Source organism: Pelobates fuscus, chromosome 2 (genome assembly GCF_036172605.1).
Source record: "Pelobates fuscus isolate aPelFus1 chromosome 2, aPelFus1.pri, whole genome shotgun sequence".
In the NCBI taxonomy this organism is placed as follows: Eukaryota; Metazoa; Chordata; class Amphibia; order Anura; family Pelobatidae; genus Pelobates; species Pelobates fuscus.
In genome coordinates, this window is record NC_086318.1 from 292507752 (window position 1) to 292529351 (window position 21600).

Here is a 21600-nt window from a genome sequence, read left to right on the forward strand (position 1 = left end):
TCATTACACTTTACCAACATAAATGACTGCAATAAACCTGTGCAAAAACTGCCACAGATGTAATCTGATATTTGATGGAACAATCCTCCTTCAAAGGCAACTTGTCTTGTAAGTTTGTTTTCTAACTGAACAAATGACTGTGTGATCAGCATGGAGGCTTGAAATTAAAACCTTGTGTCAACATGCTGCCCAATTGTGTACTCTGATTTCTCAGAGCAATGCATCTTGGGTATGGTACAAGTCTTCACAGAAAGACAACAGTCCCACACAAAACACTGTCAGGATGGGTCTGCTGTTTCTTCTGTAACTTTTCTTCTGACAATCACATTTTGGCTGGGTTAAGGCAAAGTGCAGGTAATTTTATTAGAGCCAACAAAAGTAACCTATGGTGTCCCACTGTTATGCAATCCAGGGATCTTTATGGCACTTCTAGTATGGTTCACAGTCATCACTAAGCAGTAAGGTCTCTCTTTAGTGCAAAAAGAATATCAGATGCTTCCAGAAGAGGACACTAAAGTGCTTGCTGTGAAAGAGGTTGCAGTCTTTCTGGGAATACTTTAATTGCAACTTGAAATGCATCCACCTTTGCATTGAGAGGACGCATTTGATTCTGTTTTCTTATCAATGGATTTTTTACCATAAACACACACAATTACAAGTATGTCCTTTTGCTATAGTCCATAGGAATGTCTCCATGAAGCAGACTGTTATCTTGCTCCTCGCCCATAAGCAGGAGATTTGCTTGTTTATTTTGACCTGAAGAAAAAACAAAACAAAACATTAATCTTTATACATTTAAGACTATATGGATTTTGATTTAAATCCCCCCCCCCCCCCCCCCCCACCCCTCCCCGGAGGTTTTATTTAGTGTTCTAATTCATGTTGTCTACAATGTTCCTAGTGACCAGATCATTTTTTTTTCTGCATTGTGGCTTCTATGATTTGATTTTTCAAGCATCCGATATAACAAATCGATTTAATATGCTAAATGTTAGTGAATGTTTTATTAAAATTATATAGTAAGGATTAACATGCAAAAACAGTTGTGCAAAAAATGTGATAAAATTAATGCAGACTTTTAGGTTCAATTCAAGCCTAACTTATATCTGTTAACTTATAATGACCTATATTTTAATATTTATGTATAAAACACTTGTCAAATTATTTATTTTAAGAAGTCACTGTAATGGATGCCGTCACTGAGTACTATGCCCACTGCTTATTCATGTGTTTTCCCCTTGTATTGTGTGGTCCCTCTGTGTTTCCCCATGTATTTATATGCCTTTCGTATATTGTGCCTGTATATGCAGCAACTTTGTATTGAAACCCATGTTGTTGTGTGTTGGAGACCTCTTGTAGGGGTCTATGTCTGTAAAACCATCTGTAACAATATAAGCAGAGTCAGTCTGTGTTGTAACCTGTGTTTTGTCCAGTTAGTGGGGGGGAGGGGGGATTGTAGAAAGAGAATTGTGGGCTCAATATTTTGTGCTACTATACACAACAAACATTCATATAAACACAAACCCACTATCATCAATGTAATGTACAAATCCCAAGACAAAATAAGGGAGGATAGGGTTCATGCTCCCTAATCAGCAGTAGTGTTGAGTAGTCTTAACACTTCTTTCTGGACTATGAGGACTGTGGATATCCCATTGTCACCAAAGCCTCAGGATAGTGGGACTAGCATGTCCATTACATGAAATTTATTAACCAGGTAGTAAGTGTTTTGTTTTGTTTTTATGCTAATTGTTTTGCTGCATTTGGGTATTCAAAGTCTAATGCAGCAGAAAAATCTGTTCTGAAAAAGAACACCAGCTTCAGACTAAATTTTGCTTCCACTGAAATTGCAGCTCCTGCTTGTCAAGAAGGAGAAGCTCAACAGAGCATACTGTGTAGGCACCATCAGAGCCAGATTATCTGCAAGCTATATGCTATTAAATCACCTAATACAATGGAGAGAGTTGTATCATCAGTTTTTGCCTGCTACCAGTGGCACAAGTAGCTTACCCACCGTTATTGTAACCATCACCAACTGAGAGCACTATTGCTGTTTTTTATATATATATTGTGGAGCACGACGGAACCAAGGCCGACCGACGGACACACTTCTCCAGTATATCCCTTAGCGGGGATCATACCGCTAAATGCCCTCCATCCTAGAGCTGGCCTAAGCTCCTCTAAATGTGAGTGTATCTGTCAGGGTCCCGCGGGCGTCTGTGTGGGGAGGCTGCAAGCCACTCGCAGCACTCACCCTTGGTTCTTCGCGCCCGCGGTCTCCCCTTCCTATGCCTGTTGGTGAGCGGCATCCTCACAGCTTCGGATGCCGCTCGCATCCTCCTTCTCGTCTCCCGGCGGTAGCATGTATAATGCTGCACGCTGGGAGACCGCGCATTTATGCAAACGCCGGGGTCAGCCACGTGATCCGGCGTTAAAGTCACAGTATTACAATCACAGTGAGAGGTATAGATATCTCCTACGTGTGATTGTTAATTCTGATTGGAAGTTATCCAATCAGAATTAACCACAGTATTTAAATACTTACCTTTCCTGTCTCTCAGTGCCCCGTTGTGGTCTTTGGTTACCTGTATTGCTGTTTGCGTGTGTTTCTCTCTGGTTCCCGATTATTTGGCTTGTTTCTCCGTCTCTCCTGTATTCTCCATCCCTTTGACCTCGGCTTGTTTCACGTTCTCCTGTTTTCTGGCTCCCCTTAATCGGCTTGTCTCCTGACTATTCTTGGTGTGCTTAACCCGGCCATTCTAAGGACCGGTACTGCACCTTTTCCTCTCTGTGACCTGTTAGCGTGTTAGGTTCCCAGAATCGTGACAGTATCATCCTTCTTTTTATTTATCTTACCCTTGGATTTACGATATTTCACCATTGTCAGTTTGTCGTGTTTTTATTTTTGTTTTCACATATACGGACTATTTACAACTCGGACGGATCAACTCCTGAGGATTGTACGTATACTCTATCCAGAAATATCAGTGAGATGTTTTATTGATTTTTATTCTATTGAACATTTTACTACTTGGATGGACTTTGCTTTAATATACTTTATTTAGCTGTTTTATTAGATAGTTTGTATCTATTATATTAGCTTACTTGTTGTTGTCTATTCATTTAGGCCAATTGGTCTGATTTTTACTGTATAAGTCACTGTATCCTAGCGCAGCCCTTTCCTACTTTCTTTTATACTAAGGCACAAAGGCTGGCAAAGTTAGAGTTTTTATTTGTTTTTTATAAAAAAATAAATAAATTGTATTATACATATAGATAGATATATATATATATAGATACATATAAAACCTCTCAGCCCAGACCATTATGTTTATCATTATGCGAAGACAGCTAACCCTGAGGAAATTAGACACAGATATTCTAGAATTAAGAAAGGAATGTGAAAGGTTAAAAACAGATAAAGACTTCATTGAACAGTTCAATAAAATAGGAGAAAAATTAGATAAATTGGAATATGAAGTGGTAGAAATCAAACAGAAGAAATATAAAAGAGACATGAATGATTATGCAACTTAAACAGCATACATTAAGAAGAAACCATTCTTTAGACAAAACGTTTTTTTTCCTTATTAAAAACACCCAAAATACCCAGAGATCCGACTGGGACAATTTTGGAAGGAGGAATCCAAATATGGAAACTCACAACAATATATGGAGCAATATAAGAAATGAACAAAATACACCCAAGTGGCAGTTTCAGAGAAACTGTGGGGATATACAATCTCCCCCATTTCACACCAATCGCCTAAGAAGAAAGGAAAGAGAGGAAGGAGAGGCAGAAAGAGGATGAGGAGGGGTACAAATAAATGATCTCTGGCAGATTAGGAGGATACCAGCCCCACAGGGATCTGTCCCAAAAGAAATTGAAAAGAGAGGATATCAGTCTATTGAGGAAAGGTCTAAAGTTCGCCCCATCTAAAGGCATAGATAAATTAAAATTCTGCATATACCTCAGTAAATTCACAAGAAACTTATGCCTACATTCTTTTTTACAAGGGAGGAGGGTCTGACACCAACACCACCGCCAGATGATAATAGATTAGAAAATGTCACCCATACAAACTTAAAAGAAAAGTCTTTATTTTTTCCTAAGTGGCAAATGTCTAATGAATAGATCACCTTTCGTAAAATGGTCAACAATGAGGTACAGAAATTGAAACCCCTCAAGAAAAAACAATTAAACCTTATGCCACAAGAATTTAAAGCAGTAAGAGAATTGAGACAAGATAATATTATCGTCATAAAACCGGCAGACAAAGTGGGGGGGGAAGGGGGGTGGCATATTATTATACATACATATATATATATATATATATATATATATTTTTTTTTTACTTTTTAGCAGCCTGGGGGGGCTGTCTGACAGCTCAGAGAGTCGCCCTGTGGACAGCTTCTAGACTTCAAGATCATGGTGATCACATGTCCCTGGAGGGCAGGGGTGGCTGGAGCTGCTGCAGGGGGACTGTTTGGGTCTCCGACAGTCCCCCCCCCCCGACCGTGATCGCTACTGATCGCTGGTCCAGGTAAGTCCAGGGCTTCTTTTTGCCGCTGTCATACTAGGTACGTCCGCGGTCCTTAACAACTGTTTTTTTTTGGTAATTGGAAATTAAAGGGTAAATTTTTGTAATTTTTTATTTATTAAATTTTTTTAGTTTGTATATATACAGTGTGCCTCGACACCTTGAGACACTCAGTATAGACAGAGCATTGGAAGCCTGCCTGATTGCTACAAGTGGAGCAACTCGGAAGTGATCGCTCCGGTGGCACCCGGCAGTGAGTGGGGTATTACAGTGATGCCTCAACATTGAGGCATCGCTGTAATACCATTAGAGCTGCTGGAAGCGATCATGATCGCTTCCAGAGCTCTAATTACCCCAGGACGTATCAGGTACGTCTGCGGTCCTTAAGGACCATTTTTTGTTGGACATACCTGATACGTCTGAGGTCACTAAGGGGTTCATGACTTAGTAACTATGAAGATGAGAACATTTCACATAATTTTCATCATGGATTTCAAATAACCCCTTAGACAAAGTGGTAATTGGAAATTAAATTATTGTGATGCAATGATACCATCTACTGATCAATGTCCATAAGACAATCATTAGAATAAGGAACACCCACCTAATCCCATTGGTCACTTCAAAAAAGACCATGTAGCAAAGTAAAGATAACATAATTCTTTAAAAAGTGAGAACATGACACTTTTAGGATAATTCAGGATGTCATCAAAGCATCATCAGATCAGACCAGACAAAGGTGTACCACTCTAAAACACTGCTCTTCGCAACTGAGCTGGGACTTTGACTTTCTTTGCTAGCCAGAACAGCACTACACTAGCAAATGTCCTGCTAAATTTCTCTATCTTAAACACTCTTAATTGCATTCACCATCCATTGGATTATATCTACAAACTACAAAAGAATATTCTTCTACAAATTGGTAAATATGCTGGTGTAATTTAATTTAATTAAAGTTTACGAAACACAGAAATATACCTGGATAATGCTGATCAGATTTCAAACTTTTGAAATCATATTTAGCTGAGGAAATTATAAATCATTGGAAAGTCACTCTGCAGTTGAATAAGAATTGTATACGAAAATGTGGATAATTTGCCAAGTTTAGCATATCAAGCTATTATCCAGAGATACTGACATATCTGAATTTAGGGATATTTAATATTTAATCAGACAAGTTGATTATCTGCAGCTTAGTTAGGATTGTTCTTTTGGTTACTGAATGATAGAAAATAGTTAAGTTGACTATTAGTGATGTCGCGAACATAAAATTTTCCGTTTGCGAATGGCGAACGCGAACTTCCACAAATGTTCGCGAACGGGCGAACCGGGCAACCGCCATAGACTTCAATAGGCAGGCGAATTTTAAAACCCAGAGGGACTCTTTCTGGCCACAGTAGTGATGGAAAAGTTGTTTCAAGGGGACTAACACCTGGACTGTGGCATGCCGGAGGGGGATCCATGGCAAAACTCCCATGGAAAATTACATAGTTGATGCAGAGTCTGGTTTTAATCCATAAAGGGCATAAATCACCTAACATTCCTAAATTGTTTGGAATAACGTGCTTTAAAACATCAGGTATGATGTTGTATCGATCAGGTAGTGTAAGGGTTACGCCCGCTTCACAGTGACAGACCAAACTCCCCGTTTAACGCACCGCAAACAACCGCAAACAGTCCATTTGCACAACCGCAAACTCCCCATTTGCACAAGGTTGGATACCAAGCTAGCCATGTCCCGTTCCTTGTCCTCACTGATGTCATTGAAGGTCTCTTCCTCCACCCAGCCACGTACAACACCAAGGGTCCCCGAAAGGTGACAACAAGCCCCCTGTATTTTTTTTTAAAAGGAACACTACTGTTACACCAGATATGAGTTGCACTGGTGTGACACTGTGCCCTGGCAGGCCCTGAAACGCACACGTGTGAAGGAAACTGACTGCTATTATTTCACAGTCAAATTTCTTTTTTTTTTTTTTAATGTACACTACTGTTACACCAGATATGAGTTGCACTGGTGTGACACTGTGCCCTGGCAGGCCCTGAAACGCACACATGTGAAAGAAACTGACTGCCATTATATTACAGTCAAAAAAGTTATTTTTTTTAAATGCAAGCTATTGTGACACCAGATATGAGTGGTGGCACTGGGCAAGTGGGCACAGTATACGCTGTGAGCCAGACACACACGCTGGCAGGCAGGCAACTGCAAATAGATTACACAGAAAAAAAAAAAGCAGACTGATGTTCTAGCCCTAAAAAGTGTTTTTTGGGGTGCTGTCCTTACAGCAGAGATCAGATGAGTCCTTCAGGACTGTAGTGGACACTGAATACACTAGCCTAGCTATCGATTTCCCTATTAAATCAGCAGCAGCTACACTGTCCCTCCTCTCACTAAGATTTTTTTTTTTACTTTTTAGCAGCCTGGGGGGACTGTCTGACAGCTCAGAGAGTCGCCCTGTGGACAGCTTCTAGACTTCAATTGCGGAGATGTGATCATGGTGATCACATGTCCCTGGAGGGCAGGGGTGGCTGGAGCTGCTGCAGGGGGACTGTTTGGGTCTCTGACAGTCCCCCCCCCCCGACCGTGATCGCTACGGATCGCTTCCGGGGGGCGGGGCCTAGCTGTCATGGAGGAAAGACGCACTTCATGTGAGCTCCCTCAATATCTCACTTTAAGCAGCTATCAACAAGCGAATTTCACCCCAGAAGGGGATGACCCAGGAATGTTGCTCCGACCTGACCGACCCAACATGCTTAATAGCGGTCAGCAACTCGACAGAGTCTTACCTCCACGTGGCAAGTGTGGCCTGGTGCTCACCGGGCGGGAGAGGCGGACGATCTCCCGATCCTGGGATGCCCAGGAGCAGCTACTTCCCGGCAGGAGCTCCGTTACCCCTCTCCCCCTCGGACCGGTGGGGGTTATCCCGGTCCACCCCGAGAGGCTGTCTGGAGCTAATGGATGCACAGAGCACAGCCGCCCAGGCTGACATACTCATCTGCGACTCTCCCAATATGGCGGCAGCCGCGTGTCCTCCTGGTACCAGCAAAGCATGGCAGGATATTGAGTCTAAGCTGGACAGACTCTTTAATAAATTTTGGAAGCAAATAACAAGCAGGAAGCCCCAACAAGCTCCACCACAGCCCCAACAAGCTTAACCACAGCTAAGCGAAGCAGTCCCCATTAAAATCCACCAACGCAAAAGGCGTCAAAGACGGGACCGGAGGCACAAACAGAAATGCAGAGCCACCACAATCCCGCACCGGACGTGAAGCACCACCGGGACAGATCCGACCACCCGACAAAACAAGCTTCCACCACTTCAAGCCGCGAACCCGGCACTCAGACAGAGACTTGCCTTTGTTGTTCCAGGTATCAGGGACTCCCAGGGTCTGCACCTGGCATCCAGAAGGGACCGGATGAGCACAAGCAGTAAACAGCAGCCTGCCAAGCATGTCCCACTATAGCCGATCCTCCACACCATGCCTTTGATCACATGAACTGCTCTCTGCACATTAACTAATCGTAAAGTAGCAAGCGTTTAAACATGTCATTATTTCACCTCCTAAAGAGTTTATTGTCGTAGTTCCTTACATGCCTTTACCTTAAGCGTTCATGTATTATGTTATTCACTAGTCTCATCTCATGGGGCGACTCACACTTGATTTATAACTAGTGGTGGAGCTGCTGATATAAATACACAGTTGATAACATGCAAGCTACACCCTAAGCATGACAGCCATATTTCACAACAATGTACTGCTATATACTCATACCCTCAGTGCAACTAGCCATGATATACGCACGTTCAGCCTAGCATGCTCAAATATAACACACTTCTGTCAAAAAAAAAAAAGAATGCAGCTTCAGAATTAATCTAAATTGTATGCTGTCTAGGAGGTGGGAGGGTCTGGAAGGGAGGGTCTGCTGCTGATTGGCTGGAATGTGTCTGCTGACTGTGAGGTACAGGGTCAAAGTTTACTCAATGATGACGAGTAGGGGGCGGGCCGAACATCGCATATGTTCGCCATCTGTGGCGAACGCGAACAAGCTATGTTCGCCAGGAACTATTCGCCTGCGAACCATTCAGGACATCACTATTGACTATTTGTAAAATTAAACATTGTATATTTTGTTTGCAATGAGTAACTGTGAGGGTTGTAGCCAGCAGTAAGTGAGTAAATTCTCTGTGTACTGATTCTAACTGCCTGTCAGCACCTGGTTTTTACTACTTTGAGGTCTGCTGCTAACACTCTGTGTACATTCTGCAGTGCTGCCATCAGGGCATGACAACCGTGACAATTGTCACGGGCCCGACGGCCCTGGGGGGCCCAGCCGCCCGGGCCCCACGTGTTTCAGCTTAACTGCCACCAGTGTATCTGCACCGGGGCCCACACGCTGATGGGGCCCATCAGGTGGCCCAAGCATTTAGGGCCACCCAATGGGCCCTATTATCTTCAGGGGCCCGGTCAGCGCTGTAATAGCGCGACCGGGCCCCTTTAAAAAAAAAAATGCAGCCGGAAAGCAAGTGCTGCTGGGAGGGAGTGACGTCCGGTCACTTCCTCCCTGTTTACTCCGCGCGGGAAGGAGGAGAGAAAGGCCGCGAGGAGAGGCATCCGACGCACATAATCCCCAGCCATCCTCCTGTGACGAAATGGTAAGGAAGAGAGGAGGGTGGCGGAAAATGAGGTGTGTGTATGTATGCCAGTGTATGTATGTATGCCAGTGTGCCAGTGTATGTATGCCAGTGTATGTATGTATGCCAGTGTGCCAGTGTATGTATGTATGCCAGTGTGCCAGTGTATGTATGCCAGTGTATGTATGTGTGCCAGTGTATGTATGTCAGTGTGCCAATGTATGCCAGTGTATGTATGTATGCCAGTGTATGTATGTATGCACGCCAGTGTATGTATGCCAGTGTATGTATGTATGTATGCCAGTGTATGTATGTATGCCAGTGTGCCAGTGTATGTATGCCAGTGTATGTATGCCAGTGTATGTATGTATGCCAGTGTATGTATGCCAGTGTATGTATGTCAGTGTATGTATGTCAGTGTGCCAGTGTATGTATGCCAGTGTATGTATGTATGCCAGTGTATGTATGCCAGTGTGCCTGTGTATGTATGCCAGTGTATGTATGCCAGTGTGCCAGTGTATGTATGCCAGTGTATGTATGTGTGCCAGTGTATGTATGCTAGTGTGCCAATGTATGCCAGTGTATGTATGTATGCCAGTGTATGTATGTATGCCAGTGTATGTACGCCAGTGTATGTATGTATGCCAGTGTATGTATGCCAGTGTGCCAGTGTATGTATGCCAGTGTATTTATGTATGCCAGTGTATGTATGCCAGTGTGCCAGTGTATGTATGTATGCCAGTGTATGTATGTATGCCAGTGTGCCAGTGTATGTATGCCAGTGTATGTATGTATGCCAGTGTATGTATGCCAGTGTATGTATGTGTGTATGCCAGTGTATGCCTATGTATGTATGCCAGTATATGTGTGTAGGTATGTATGCCAGTGTGTGTATGTATGTATGCCAGTGTATGTGTGTATGCCAGTGTGTGTATGCCACTGTGTGTGTGTATGCCACTGTGTGTGTGAATGTATGCCACTGTGTGTGTGTATGTATGTATGTATATATCAGTATGCAGTATGTATATGTATGTTTGTCAGTATGTATGTCTGCATGTATATGTGTGTGTCAGTATCTCCCTATGCATGTGTGTATGTCTGTTTCAGTATTTGTATACGTTACTGTGTGTGTATTCCTGTGGGCGGGATTTGGAGGCGGGCCCTGTGGGTGGGCTTGAAGGGGGGCCCAGACCTTGAGCTGTGGTAGGGGCCCCCAAATTTCTGATGGCGTCCCTGACATTCTGTGTAAAGGAATTCTAAAGCAGAACACTGAAAGTTTTCCTATAGCATTGTTATCTATAAATGGAAAAATAACTGTTGCTTAAATTCTAGAGTATTTATTTTTAATTTTGCATGTAACACCTTTGGGAATGAATCTAACTTATGCTGCTGAATACTGTTGCTAAACAGCTAATTGATTATTCATGTGTCTTAAATAATTCTACTAATAATTTTACTGATCCTATTGGTGGATGGTTCCTATGTAGCCTAACAATCTCATTATCCTTAAGAGATTTAGAAATTATCTTTGTTGGGGTTAATGTTGCCATAATTGTTGTCATATGGAGTGACATTATTATATCTAAATATTCAATAATTATTGCCATGCATATTACTTATTATTATTATTATTATTATTATTATTATTATTAATTAATTATTGCAATAAATGATATTTTTTATAATCGGTTGTGATTAATATGTGAGATACAAATACTCTAATAAACATACTCCAGGGTCTGTAAGAGTTAAAATAATGAGTAACTCTTCGATTTAAAGGGGAAACAGTGCCAAAGCATACATTTTTTACTATTAATTAATTTTGATATTTTTTTATAAAATATTATTTTAATATTTATTTCCCCCAATAAAAATCCTCACAAATAGCAGACTTTCAAAATTCAGAGGATAAAATATATCTGTAAAAAACAAAAAACACACAGTACATAAATTAAATTAATAAATACCTCCTTGATTAGACTCAAAATACACCATCTGAAATACTCTGAGAGTATAAAAATGCCTACTAGTATGTAATGTTTTTGCATTTGGTGACCTCTGTGATGCTTCGAATGTCAGCATATATCTTTCTAAAACGTTTAGCCTTGAAACCATGATAAACCTTTTATGCAAGACTTCTAATTAAAAAAATTAAATTGTGAGATATAAGGTATTTACAAAATCAAGACCAAAAAAATTAAAAAAAATATGTGTATTATAACCTAGATATAACTGTGTACAAAATACTATAGACACATGTTTTGTATTCGTTTTATAAATGTTTTTTATTAATAATAAATGATCATACTAATACTAATAAATAAGTAACATAAATACAACATTATGTATAGGTAACCTGTGTGATCAGAACAGAAATAGCCTGGGCTCCAGGCTAGTTCTAAGAAAAACATTTTTTTAGGAAACGTTTGTTTAGAAAAATATTCAAAACATTCAATAATATATTTTTCTGGGAAGCAAACTGCTGTGCATGTGGTAGTTCAGCTCATTATAATTCTTGGAAAGTGAATCAGATAAACCAAAAGTGGGTGAAAATGGGCCAATCCATGTACTGCAAAATATATACATAGATATTATGTATATGATTTGCAGTACACCAATGGGTGCATTTTTCCCTGTGGGTAGTGGCAGCACAGACCACAATTATCTTCCACAGAGATCTGGGTACTTGCCACCTAATTACAATCAGGAATCCTAATAGTAATACCCCTATTTAAATCCCAGCCAAAGCCTTACTTGCCCTCCAGCCTCACAGGCTTAATAAAGGTTTGAAAGTTGCTCCTTTTATATTTTAATATTCTCACTTCAGTATTTATAAATAATGTTGTGTTTTTTTCTTTTCAGTATGTCCAAACCTTTCAGAACTGAAAAAGAAATCAATCAAGAAATGCAAAACAGTGGCCAAAAACAGGAGATGTGCAATGTAAGAGTTTATTGATGAATCTAAAAAAGCAGAAATATTTACTTTAGCTAGTTCCAGTCCAATTTGCAGCAAACCTTCTCCGCTCTCTGCTCTGTAGGTTTACAATCAAATCCTCAAACATCTAGCTCTACAGCTATTGAAGATTTACTCAACTAAAATCTACTGGAGATTTAGTCGACTAAAACTGAAACAATTCAGATTACTAAAATATGACTAAAATGGCTTTTTAATCAAAAGACTATGACTAAAACTAAATGTAAATTTTATGCCAAAATTAACACTGCTGCAGAACATGGCTGAAGATCCTTATGGTCTGTACTGCCTCTAATCCCATGAAAAGACAATGATAAGTACAATTTTCTGCTTTCCTGCCATTTGGTTCACAGATCAAGTGAGAAAAAGTATGGTATATACTCACCTATAAGTCCATCTAGTGTATAAATCGATTGCAGCTTTTTTACCAACTATTGTGAAATATGCTATGACTCGTGGATAAGTCGAGGGTACGTTAAATCGAATGGAATTGTTCAGCTTCTGTTCAGTTACCAAACAGACTCTGTGTGGTCCCCATTGTTAACACCTCGTAATCACTAACCACCCATGGCTATTAATCACAAGCAAGCATTCCCTGGGTGGCCGCCATTGGTATATACGAACGCACGTGTTGTCTCAGTGGTACATGGTAGTGGTACATGGTTATCAACGGTATTGATCTCTGAGTTGGCTACGCAAACCCACAAACCCCACTGAAACTTGTACTCCTGCCCGTTCGACTTCCCGACCAGCTAGGAGAATGGCGTTCGGGAGTCAACATTGCCCGGCATTCGACTCCCAAACGCTGTTCGACTCCTGAACTCTGTACAAAATTCTATAAAAACTAGCACTGACCCGTGGATAAGTCGACTCTGCTTTAAGACTAAAATTTCTCGACTTGTACAGCAGGACCATGATCCAATACATTTTTTTTTGTACTGCTCATCTTCTTTGTTTTCCATTAGTGGTCACTGTATATACATATATACAGTGACCACTAATGGAAAACAAAGAAGATGAGCAGTACAAAAACAAAATCTCCATTGATTTTATATATATATATATATATATATATATATATATATATATATGTGTGTGTGTGTGTGTGTGTTTATATATTTTTCTTTTTTTCACTTCTTACTTAAATAAAATCAACATTTAGTGGCTGTCCCTTAGCCATCAATCATCTTATTTCCCGTCAATTTGTTTTTTTGGGGGGGTCCCCAATTTGGTTGAATTGCAGTTCAGAACAAAAGAAATCTCCAAGTCTAATGGTCACTAGCAGTAACAGAAAATTAACACTATTTTAAGTGCCCTCCAGTAATGTTGGCACCCTTGGTAAATATAAGCATAACAAATATGTTGATTATTTAACCATTTGAAAAATGTACACAAACTTTCTGCTCTCATGGCTTTATCCCAAACATTTAAAGCATATGCGTGGTACAATTATTATTGAATTTATATGAAAAAAAATATTTGAAATATATTCCCTTTGATATTTTATATTTTTTTTAGTACACCTGCGTGACAAGGAACAGAAGATTGTTCAGCAATGTCTTCCTGCATAAATATAAGGTCATAGGACAAATTCACGTATTCATTCATCAAAAAGGGTAAAACCAAGGAATATAGCTGTGATGTGTGGCAAAAGGTTGTTGAGCTTCATAAAATGGGAAGTGGCTATAAGAAAATAGCAAAAGCATTGAAATGCTCATTTTTATCATCAGGGCAATAGTTAAGATGTTTCAGTCAACTGGAAAAGTTATGAATCAAACTAAAAAAGGATGTGTGCCTGTATTGTCTCAACACACTGTGAAGAAGATGGTTCAAGTGACCAAGTATCACATTTGGAGAATTGCAGGTTAGTCGTGTCTTGGAATCAGAAAGTTTCCAATCCTACATTACTACAAATTGCTGGGAAGGGTTTCAAGAAATAAGCCTCTACTGTCATCGAAATAATAAACTCAAATGTCTTCATTTTGGAAGCCACTACTGAAACTTCAAATTGGATCAGGTCTATGGTCAGATGAAACCAAAATAGAGCTTTGTGGCAATGTACACCAGATGTGTGTTTGGTGCATATGGAGCATAGCCATATGGAAAAGCACCTCATGCCCACAGTTAAATATGGTGGTAGATCTTTAATGTTTTGGGGTAGTATTTCTTCCAGAGGACCCAGACATTTTGTTAAGATACATGACATCATGGACTCTATCAAATGTCAACAGATATTAAATGAACACCTGACTCCTTCTGCCAGAAAACCTAAACTGAGGTTTTGGACTTTCCAGCAGGACCATGATCCAAAACATACATGAAAATAAAAATAAAAATTATTTACTGACCACAAAGTCAAGGTCCTTCCATGGCCATCCTAATCCCCTGATTTGAACTCCATAGAAAACTTGTAGGAGAGTCGACCTGCATCAACCTCGAAATTTGAAGGATCTATAGAGATTCTGTATGGAAGAATAGTTCCAGATCCCTTACCATATATTCCACAACCTCATCAGGCATTATAAGAGAAGACTCGGAACTGTTATCTTGACAAAGGAAGGTAGCATAAAGTTGACTAAAAGGGTGCCAATAATTGTCTCACCGATATATTTCAGAAAGATTCTTTTTTTTATAAATCTGTATTGTATTGTATTGTGTTGGCAATTGTTTGATATCCACGAGAGAAGAGTATTTTAGTGTAATTATAAAAGTATGCACACTGTATCTTCTTTTTTCTTTTGTGATATTTCATCATACTTTTTTTTTAAAGGAATACTATAGCTTTGGGAATTAAATGTATTTCCTAATGGTATAGTGTCCTGGTGCAGTTCATTTTACTGCCCCCCTCTCCCCCTGAGTGCACAAAATAGGTAGTTGGCAACATTGATGATCTCAGCCCATTCTAATGTTTTTCCATAGAAAAGCATTGGAAGGCTAGTGCACATGCGGGGCTCTGTGAGACCAATTGAAATAGCCAAGTTTCACTAGAGAAATTTTAGGTACATTTTAACCCTGCAATATAAACACTGCCGTTCCTGCAGAACATCAATGTTTTAAGTTGCAGAGTTAAAACTACTGTTACATGGCACCCATGCAAACTTCATTAAAGTTTAAACATAAATGTGAGAAGTTTTCTGAAAACAGGTGAACTGTTAGAGTCTGCATGAATATAACAAGATGCAGTTGCACAGATTTTGAAGTTTTTGGTCTGTGAAAGGGTTTAAATGAAAAGTTATTCAATCAGAAAATAGCCAGTTCTCTATAATGTGATTTTACTTTCTAACTTGTCACAAGCCTATTCTACATTATGTTGGCTACCATCTCTTTCTGCTCCAGTTGGCTGTGTTATATGCGTAAAGTATAGAACACACGCTGGTACAGGTATTGTGTGGATTACAGCATGAAATCTGCTATAGAAGGAAACAAAATATATTTTGAGAATATTAACTCTTATTATATAAACACCAACATCATGATTATTTGTAATATATTTTTAAATTAAATTAACTGAAGATGCTTAAGGAAACATAATGATGCACTTTCACAAGCAGGTAATTTCAACAGTAAAGGTATTAAAGAATAAATAGACAATATGAGAACTCTGAGAATGGACAAAACCTTTAAGGAACTAAATAGCTTGCCCTTCCGTAAATCTCCACTCAGGTTCCTACTCAGAGATATTTCACTTGTGCCATTACAGAGTGAACATATACCATTTGCAAATCGACTTGATCATACCCATAAGGGCAGTCTAGAACCGAAATGTAGTTCCTTCTGCACTAGAGATACAGCAAACCTGGACGATCTTTGGGCCTCATCAGCAAGGTGTAGCTGAAACCCTTTAGGTACAGTGAGGCAAGGCTGGTGTAAGGCTTATTAGTTACACAGGCAAATATGCATTTTGTTGCACCACACCCATTCATCTTCAGCGGTGTCTCATAATCCCCCTTTTGAATTTCTTACCCCTTTTAGTGTATTGAATTCCCCTTTAGTGTGTCTTACACCATTTTAAATGTCTCTTACAATCCCCTTATGTATCTCTTCCCTCCAGCCCTTTGTGTGTCTCTTTCTTTTCCCCAGCTGCTTTGTGTGTCTCCTCACTCCAGCCCCTTTGTGTGTCTCTTTCTTTCCCCCAGCTGCTTTGTGTGTCTCCTCCCCCCAGCCCCTTTGTATGTCTCTTTCTTTCCCACAGCCCTTTTCTGTGTGTCTCTTGCCTCAGCTCGTTGTGTAATGTGTAATGTGTAATGGGATTTGTCCAACCTATAGACGTAGATATATAGCTTCACACATAACCATACAGGCACACAGTCACAGAGATATGCAGGCACACAATCAAACAAACACAGTCATACAGGCACACAGTCATACAATCTACACATCCATGTACACTGTCATACAAACACAGGCACATGTAGACACTGTCATATAGAGAAATAAAGACACAGTCATTCAGAGATATACAAACACAAACATACAGTCATACAGAGACATAAAGATGAAGGCATACATACAGAACAAGGCATACAGAGACATACAGAACAAGGCATATGGAGACATATGGCCAAAGTCATACAGGAATGCAGAGACATACTTACACAGACATATAGTCACACATAGGTATACAAAGCAAGGCATACAGAGACATACAGATACAGTCATACAGAGACAAACGGAGCAAGGCATACAGAAACACATGGACACAGTCATACAGAAACATACTGACACAATCATACAGAGCAGGTACTGATCAAGAACACAATCTCGGGAGAGGGATAGGTAGTGGGATGATAGAGGCTGTAATTGAGGAGTGGGGGCTGTAGAAGGGGAACTTGGAGCTGTAGTGGGGGACAGACAGGGGCTGTAGTTGAGGGTTAGGGGCTGTAAATGGGGGCTTAGGAAATGTAGTGAGGGTAGGGGCTGTAGTGGGGAGGTTAGGTGCTGAAGTAGGTTGATGGCAGCAATTGTGGGAGAGGGGCTGTAGTGTGGAGCATATGGGAATGTAGCGGGGGTAAGGTCTGTAGTAAGTAAATAGGGGCTTTAGTGGGGAAATAAAGGCTGTAATTGAAGGGATATGAAGTAGAGAGTAAAGAGCTATGATGGGGGCACAGGGGCAATATGGTTGGGGGCATTGGGCAGTATGATGGGTGGCACTATGGTGGGGCACAGAGGCTGTCGAGTGGGAACAGAGGCTGTAGAGGGACACAGAGTGAAAAATATGGTGGAGGCACTGGGGCAGCACAGGGGGTGACACAGGCTTTAGAAGGGGGAACAGGGGCAGTAGAGGGAAAAACAGGGGCAGCAGAGGGGGGAACAGGGGCTGTAGAGTGGGGACAGGAACAGTATGGTGGGGGCTTTGGGCAGTATGATGGGTGGCACATAAGCAGTATAGTAGTTTTAGTGTAATGAACGCAGAGTGTGTGTCAGTGTAGTGGATGTAGTGTGTGTGTTAGTGTAGTGAATGCATTGTGTATGTTGCCTGGTCCAGGGAGGGCGGAGATTCCATGATCCCTGGTGGTCCGGTGGCATTGTGGGGCCCCCCGGCTCCCTGTACTTGCGGAGGGGGCCCAGCAGACTGCAAGTGTACTTACAAACTCTTCTCTCTCTATAACTCCAGCGAGCGCAGCGTGCGTGCCGCGCGGGAGTTACAGAGAGGGAAGAGCTTGTAAGTACACTTGCAGTCCGCTGGGCCCCCTCTGCAAGTACAGGGAGCCATGGGCCCGCGACTGCACCTGCACTGCACATATATATAGCGACCATCGCTATATATATCTGCAGAGAGTAATTGTGGGGCCCTGGACTGCCAAAGCAGTTCGGCCCCTCAGGACTGCCGGGCCCGTGACAACCATTATGGTTGTCACACCCTGATGGCGGCCCTGTACAGGGGTGACACATGCATTAGAATGGGGAACAGTGGCAGTAGAGGAAAAGACAGGGGCAGCAGAGGGGGGGGGGACAGGGGCTGTAGAGGGGGGACAGGAACAGTATGGTAGGGGCTTTGGGCAGTATGATGGGTGGCACATAAGCAGTATAGTAGGTGCACAGAGGCTGTAGAGAGGGAACAGGGGCTGTAGAGGGGGCACAGGGCCTGTACAGGGGCAGGGCCGCAACCAGACATTTTGGGTTCCCCTGACAAAGAGTGTGTGTCAGTGTAATGAATGCAGAGTGTGTGTCAGTGTAGTGGATGCAGAGTGTGTGTGTGTGTGTGTGTGTGTGTGTGTGTGTTAGTGTAGTGAATGCAGAGTGTGTGTTAGTGTAGTGTATGCAGAGTGTGTGTGTGTGTTAGTGTAGTGAATGCAGATTGTGTGTTAGTGTAGTGTATGCATACTGTGTGTGTTTGTGTAGTGAATGCAAAGATTGTGTTAGTGTAGTGTATGCAGAGTGTGTGTGTGTGTGTGTTAGTGTAGTGTATGCAGTGTGTGTGTGTGTGAGTTAGTGTAGTGAATGCAGAGTGTGTGTGTGTTAGTGTAGTGAATGCAGAGTGTGTGTTAGTGTAGTGAATGCAGTGTGTGTTAGTGCAGTGAATGCAGTGTGTGTGTTAGTGTAGTGAATGCAGAGTGTGTGTTAGTGTAGTGAATGCAGTATGTGTTTTAGTGTAATGAACGCAGAGTGTGTGTCAGTGTAGTGAATGCAGAGTGTGTGTTAGTGTAGTGAATGCAGTGTGTGTGTTGGTATAATGAATGCAGAGTGTGTGTCAGTGCAGTGGATGCAGAGTGTGCGTTAGTGTAGTGAATGAGGTGTGTGTGTTAGTGTAATGAATGCAGAGTGTGTGTTAGTGCAGTGAATGCAGTGTGTGTGCTAGTGTAGTGTATGCAGAGTGTGTGTTAGTGTAGTGAATGCAATGTGTGTGTTAGTGTAGTGAATGCAGTGTGAGTGTGTGTTAGTGTAGTGAATGCAGTATGTGTGTTAGTGTAGTGAATGCAGTGTGTGTGTGTGTTTGTTAGTGTAGTGAATGCAGTGTCTGTGTATGTTAGTGTAGTGAATGCAATGCGAGTGTGTGTTCGTGTAGTGTATGTAGTGTGTGTGTTAGTGTAGTGAATACAGTGTGTGTGTTAGTGTAGTGTATGCACTGTGTGTTAGTGTAGTGAATGCATTGTGTGTGTTAGTGTAATGAATGCAGTGTGTGTGTGTGTTAGTGTAGTGTATGCTGTGTGTGTTAGTGCAGTGAATGCAGTGTGTGTGTTAGTGTAGTGAATGCAGTGTGTGTGTGTTAGTGTAGTGTATGCATGTAGTGTAAATGGCGCATTCCAAAAATGTTATTCCCCCTTGCCTGGTCCAGGGAGGGCGGAGATTCCATGATCCCTGGTGGTCCGGTGGCATTGTGGGGCCCCCCGGCTCCCTGTACTTGCGGAGGGGGCCCAGCAGACTGCAAGTGTACTTACAAACTCTTCTATCTCTGTAACTCCAGCGAGCGCGGCGTGCGTGCCGCGCGGGAGTTACAGAGAGGGAAGAGCTTGTAAGTACACTTGCAGTCCGCTGGGCCCCCTCTGCAAGTACAGGGAGCCATGGGCCCGCGGCTACACCGGCACTGCACATATATATATATAGCGACCATTGCTATATATATCTGCAGAGAGTAATTGTGGGGCCCTGGACTGGCAAAGCAGTTCGGGCCCCTCAGGACTGCCGGGCCCGTGGCAACCGTTATGGTTGTCACACCCTGATGGCGGCCCTGTACAGGGGTGACACATGCATTAGAATGGGGAACAGTGGCAGTAGAGGGAAAGACAGGGGCAGTGGAGGAGGGGAACAGGGCTGTATATGGGGGGCAGGGACTGTAGAGGGGGGACAGGGGCAGTAGAGGGTTGGAACAGGGGCTTTAGAGGGGGGGCATGGGCAGTAGAGGGGGATAGAGCAGTAGAGGGGGGGCATGGCCAGAAGAAAGGGGGCAAGGGCAGTAGAAGGGGGGCACATGGGCAGTATAGTGGGGGTACAAGATAGGGGGGACAGGGGCTGTAGAGGGGTGACAGTTCCAGAATAGTGGGGCACAGAGATAGTAGAGGGTGTCCAGGGGATTTGCAGAGGGCACAGGGGTAGTGGAGGGGGGCACAGGGGCAGTAGAGGGAAAGACAGGGCTGTAGAGGGAGAGGCAGGGACAGTAAAAGGGGCCACAGGGGCTGTTGCGGGAGTGACAGGGGCAGTAGATGGGGGATAGGGACTGTTGAGGGAGGGACAGGGGCAGTAGAGAGTGGCTTATAAAAAAATAAAAAATACAATTTTTTTTATAAGTTCTCCCCCTCCAGACCCCTGAGGCTTACATTGGGCCAGGGAGGGGGGAACTTATCCCTGCTGGTCAGGTGGGATAACCTGGACAGGAACTGGAAGCTATAGATCCACTCAGGACCGCTGGGGAGTCTGGGAGCAAATTAAGTCACGTCTCCTCTTTCTGACATTATCAGCAGAGGCTGGCTGACTTCACTGCCAGATTCCTGCTTTGTGCTGGATGCAGGGAGAGTAAGTTGAATTGGAAAATCCAAGTCCCCAGTCAGAGGCAGGGGATTCAGATTTTTGATCCTTCTGCTTAAGATTTATGGACACGCTGGCCCTAAGTGAGGGTCTAAATTTGGATTACACTATTAACTTAGGGAGTGCCCAAGTGAATGCATTAGACAAAAACTGAAAATATGAGAACTAAAGAATATTTCAACTGACAAACAAGACAAAATAATTTTAAAATTTTATTCTGAGCAGGACGCAAGGGAAATTGGTTAAAAACGTTTTATTTAAATGTCTAAATTGTGAAAAAAATCTGATATAATTTTTGGCCCACAATTGCACTTTATTTGTAACTCAGAAATATTTTGGTATCCTGATAACTTTGCTGATTTGGTATAGTTGTCTTAACCACATAAATGTTTTTGTCACAATTTAAACTATTTAAATATTATATATAATTTCTCTACCTTTTAATAAATAACTTTATTATTTCTGTTTAATAAAGTGTGCGCCCTGAAGAGATTTTACTTTTATTACTTGACTTATAAAAACCTGTTAACTCAGCTGAGAATGCATTACATTGCCATATTCTGCTGCCAATCTGCCTAATACTTTTTCATGTCCCAAATAATAGAATAGTCAGCTAGCGTTTTTTTTTTTTCAATTGATTGACTAACTGAGCCTTTATTATAAACTTGGCTGTCATCTCACTTCATACATACTGTCCCCTGGATAATTTCCAGACTCTGTATAAATGACTACACGTTGTACACTGTGGAGTTCAGCATCTGTTCATATTTAATTTTCTTATTTTAATAATATTTTTCTCACACTTTTATAGCATTTAGTTCTATAAAGGTTTGTGACATTTTTTTCCTCCATGGAATGTATTGGCTAACATTTTTTAAATTCTTGGTTTGTATGGGTCAAAGTCACATAGCCAATCCATTTTGACAACTTATTAATACATCACTGTGAATATAGAACAAGGTTTTGTTGCAAATATCAGCTTAAA

General features: G+C 41.7%; 1 protein-coding gene across 2 annotated transcripts in view; it reads right to left on the bottom strand.

Moving 5' to 3' along the window:
• Positions 1 to 239: 239 nt before the first annotated feature.
• NKAIN2 (sodium/potassium transporting ATPase interacting 2) overlaps positions 240 to 21600 on the bottom strand; it is a 1209657-nt gene continuing 1188296 nt past the window's right edge. For both annotated transcript variants that reach the window (XM_063441261.1, XM_063441259.1), the window contains one exon: positions 240 to 756. In XM_063441261.1, coding sequence (XP_063297331.1) covers positions 747 to 756 — 10 coding nt within the window. In that variant the 3' untranslated portion in view covers positions 240 to 746. The remainder of the gene's footprint in view (positions 757 to 21600) is intronic.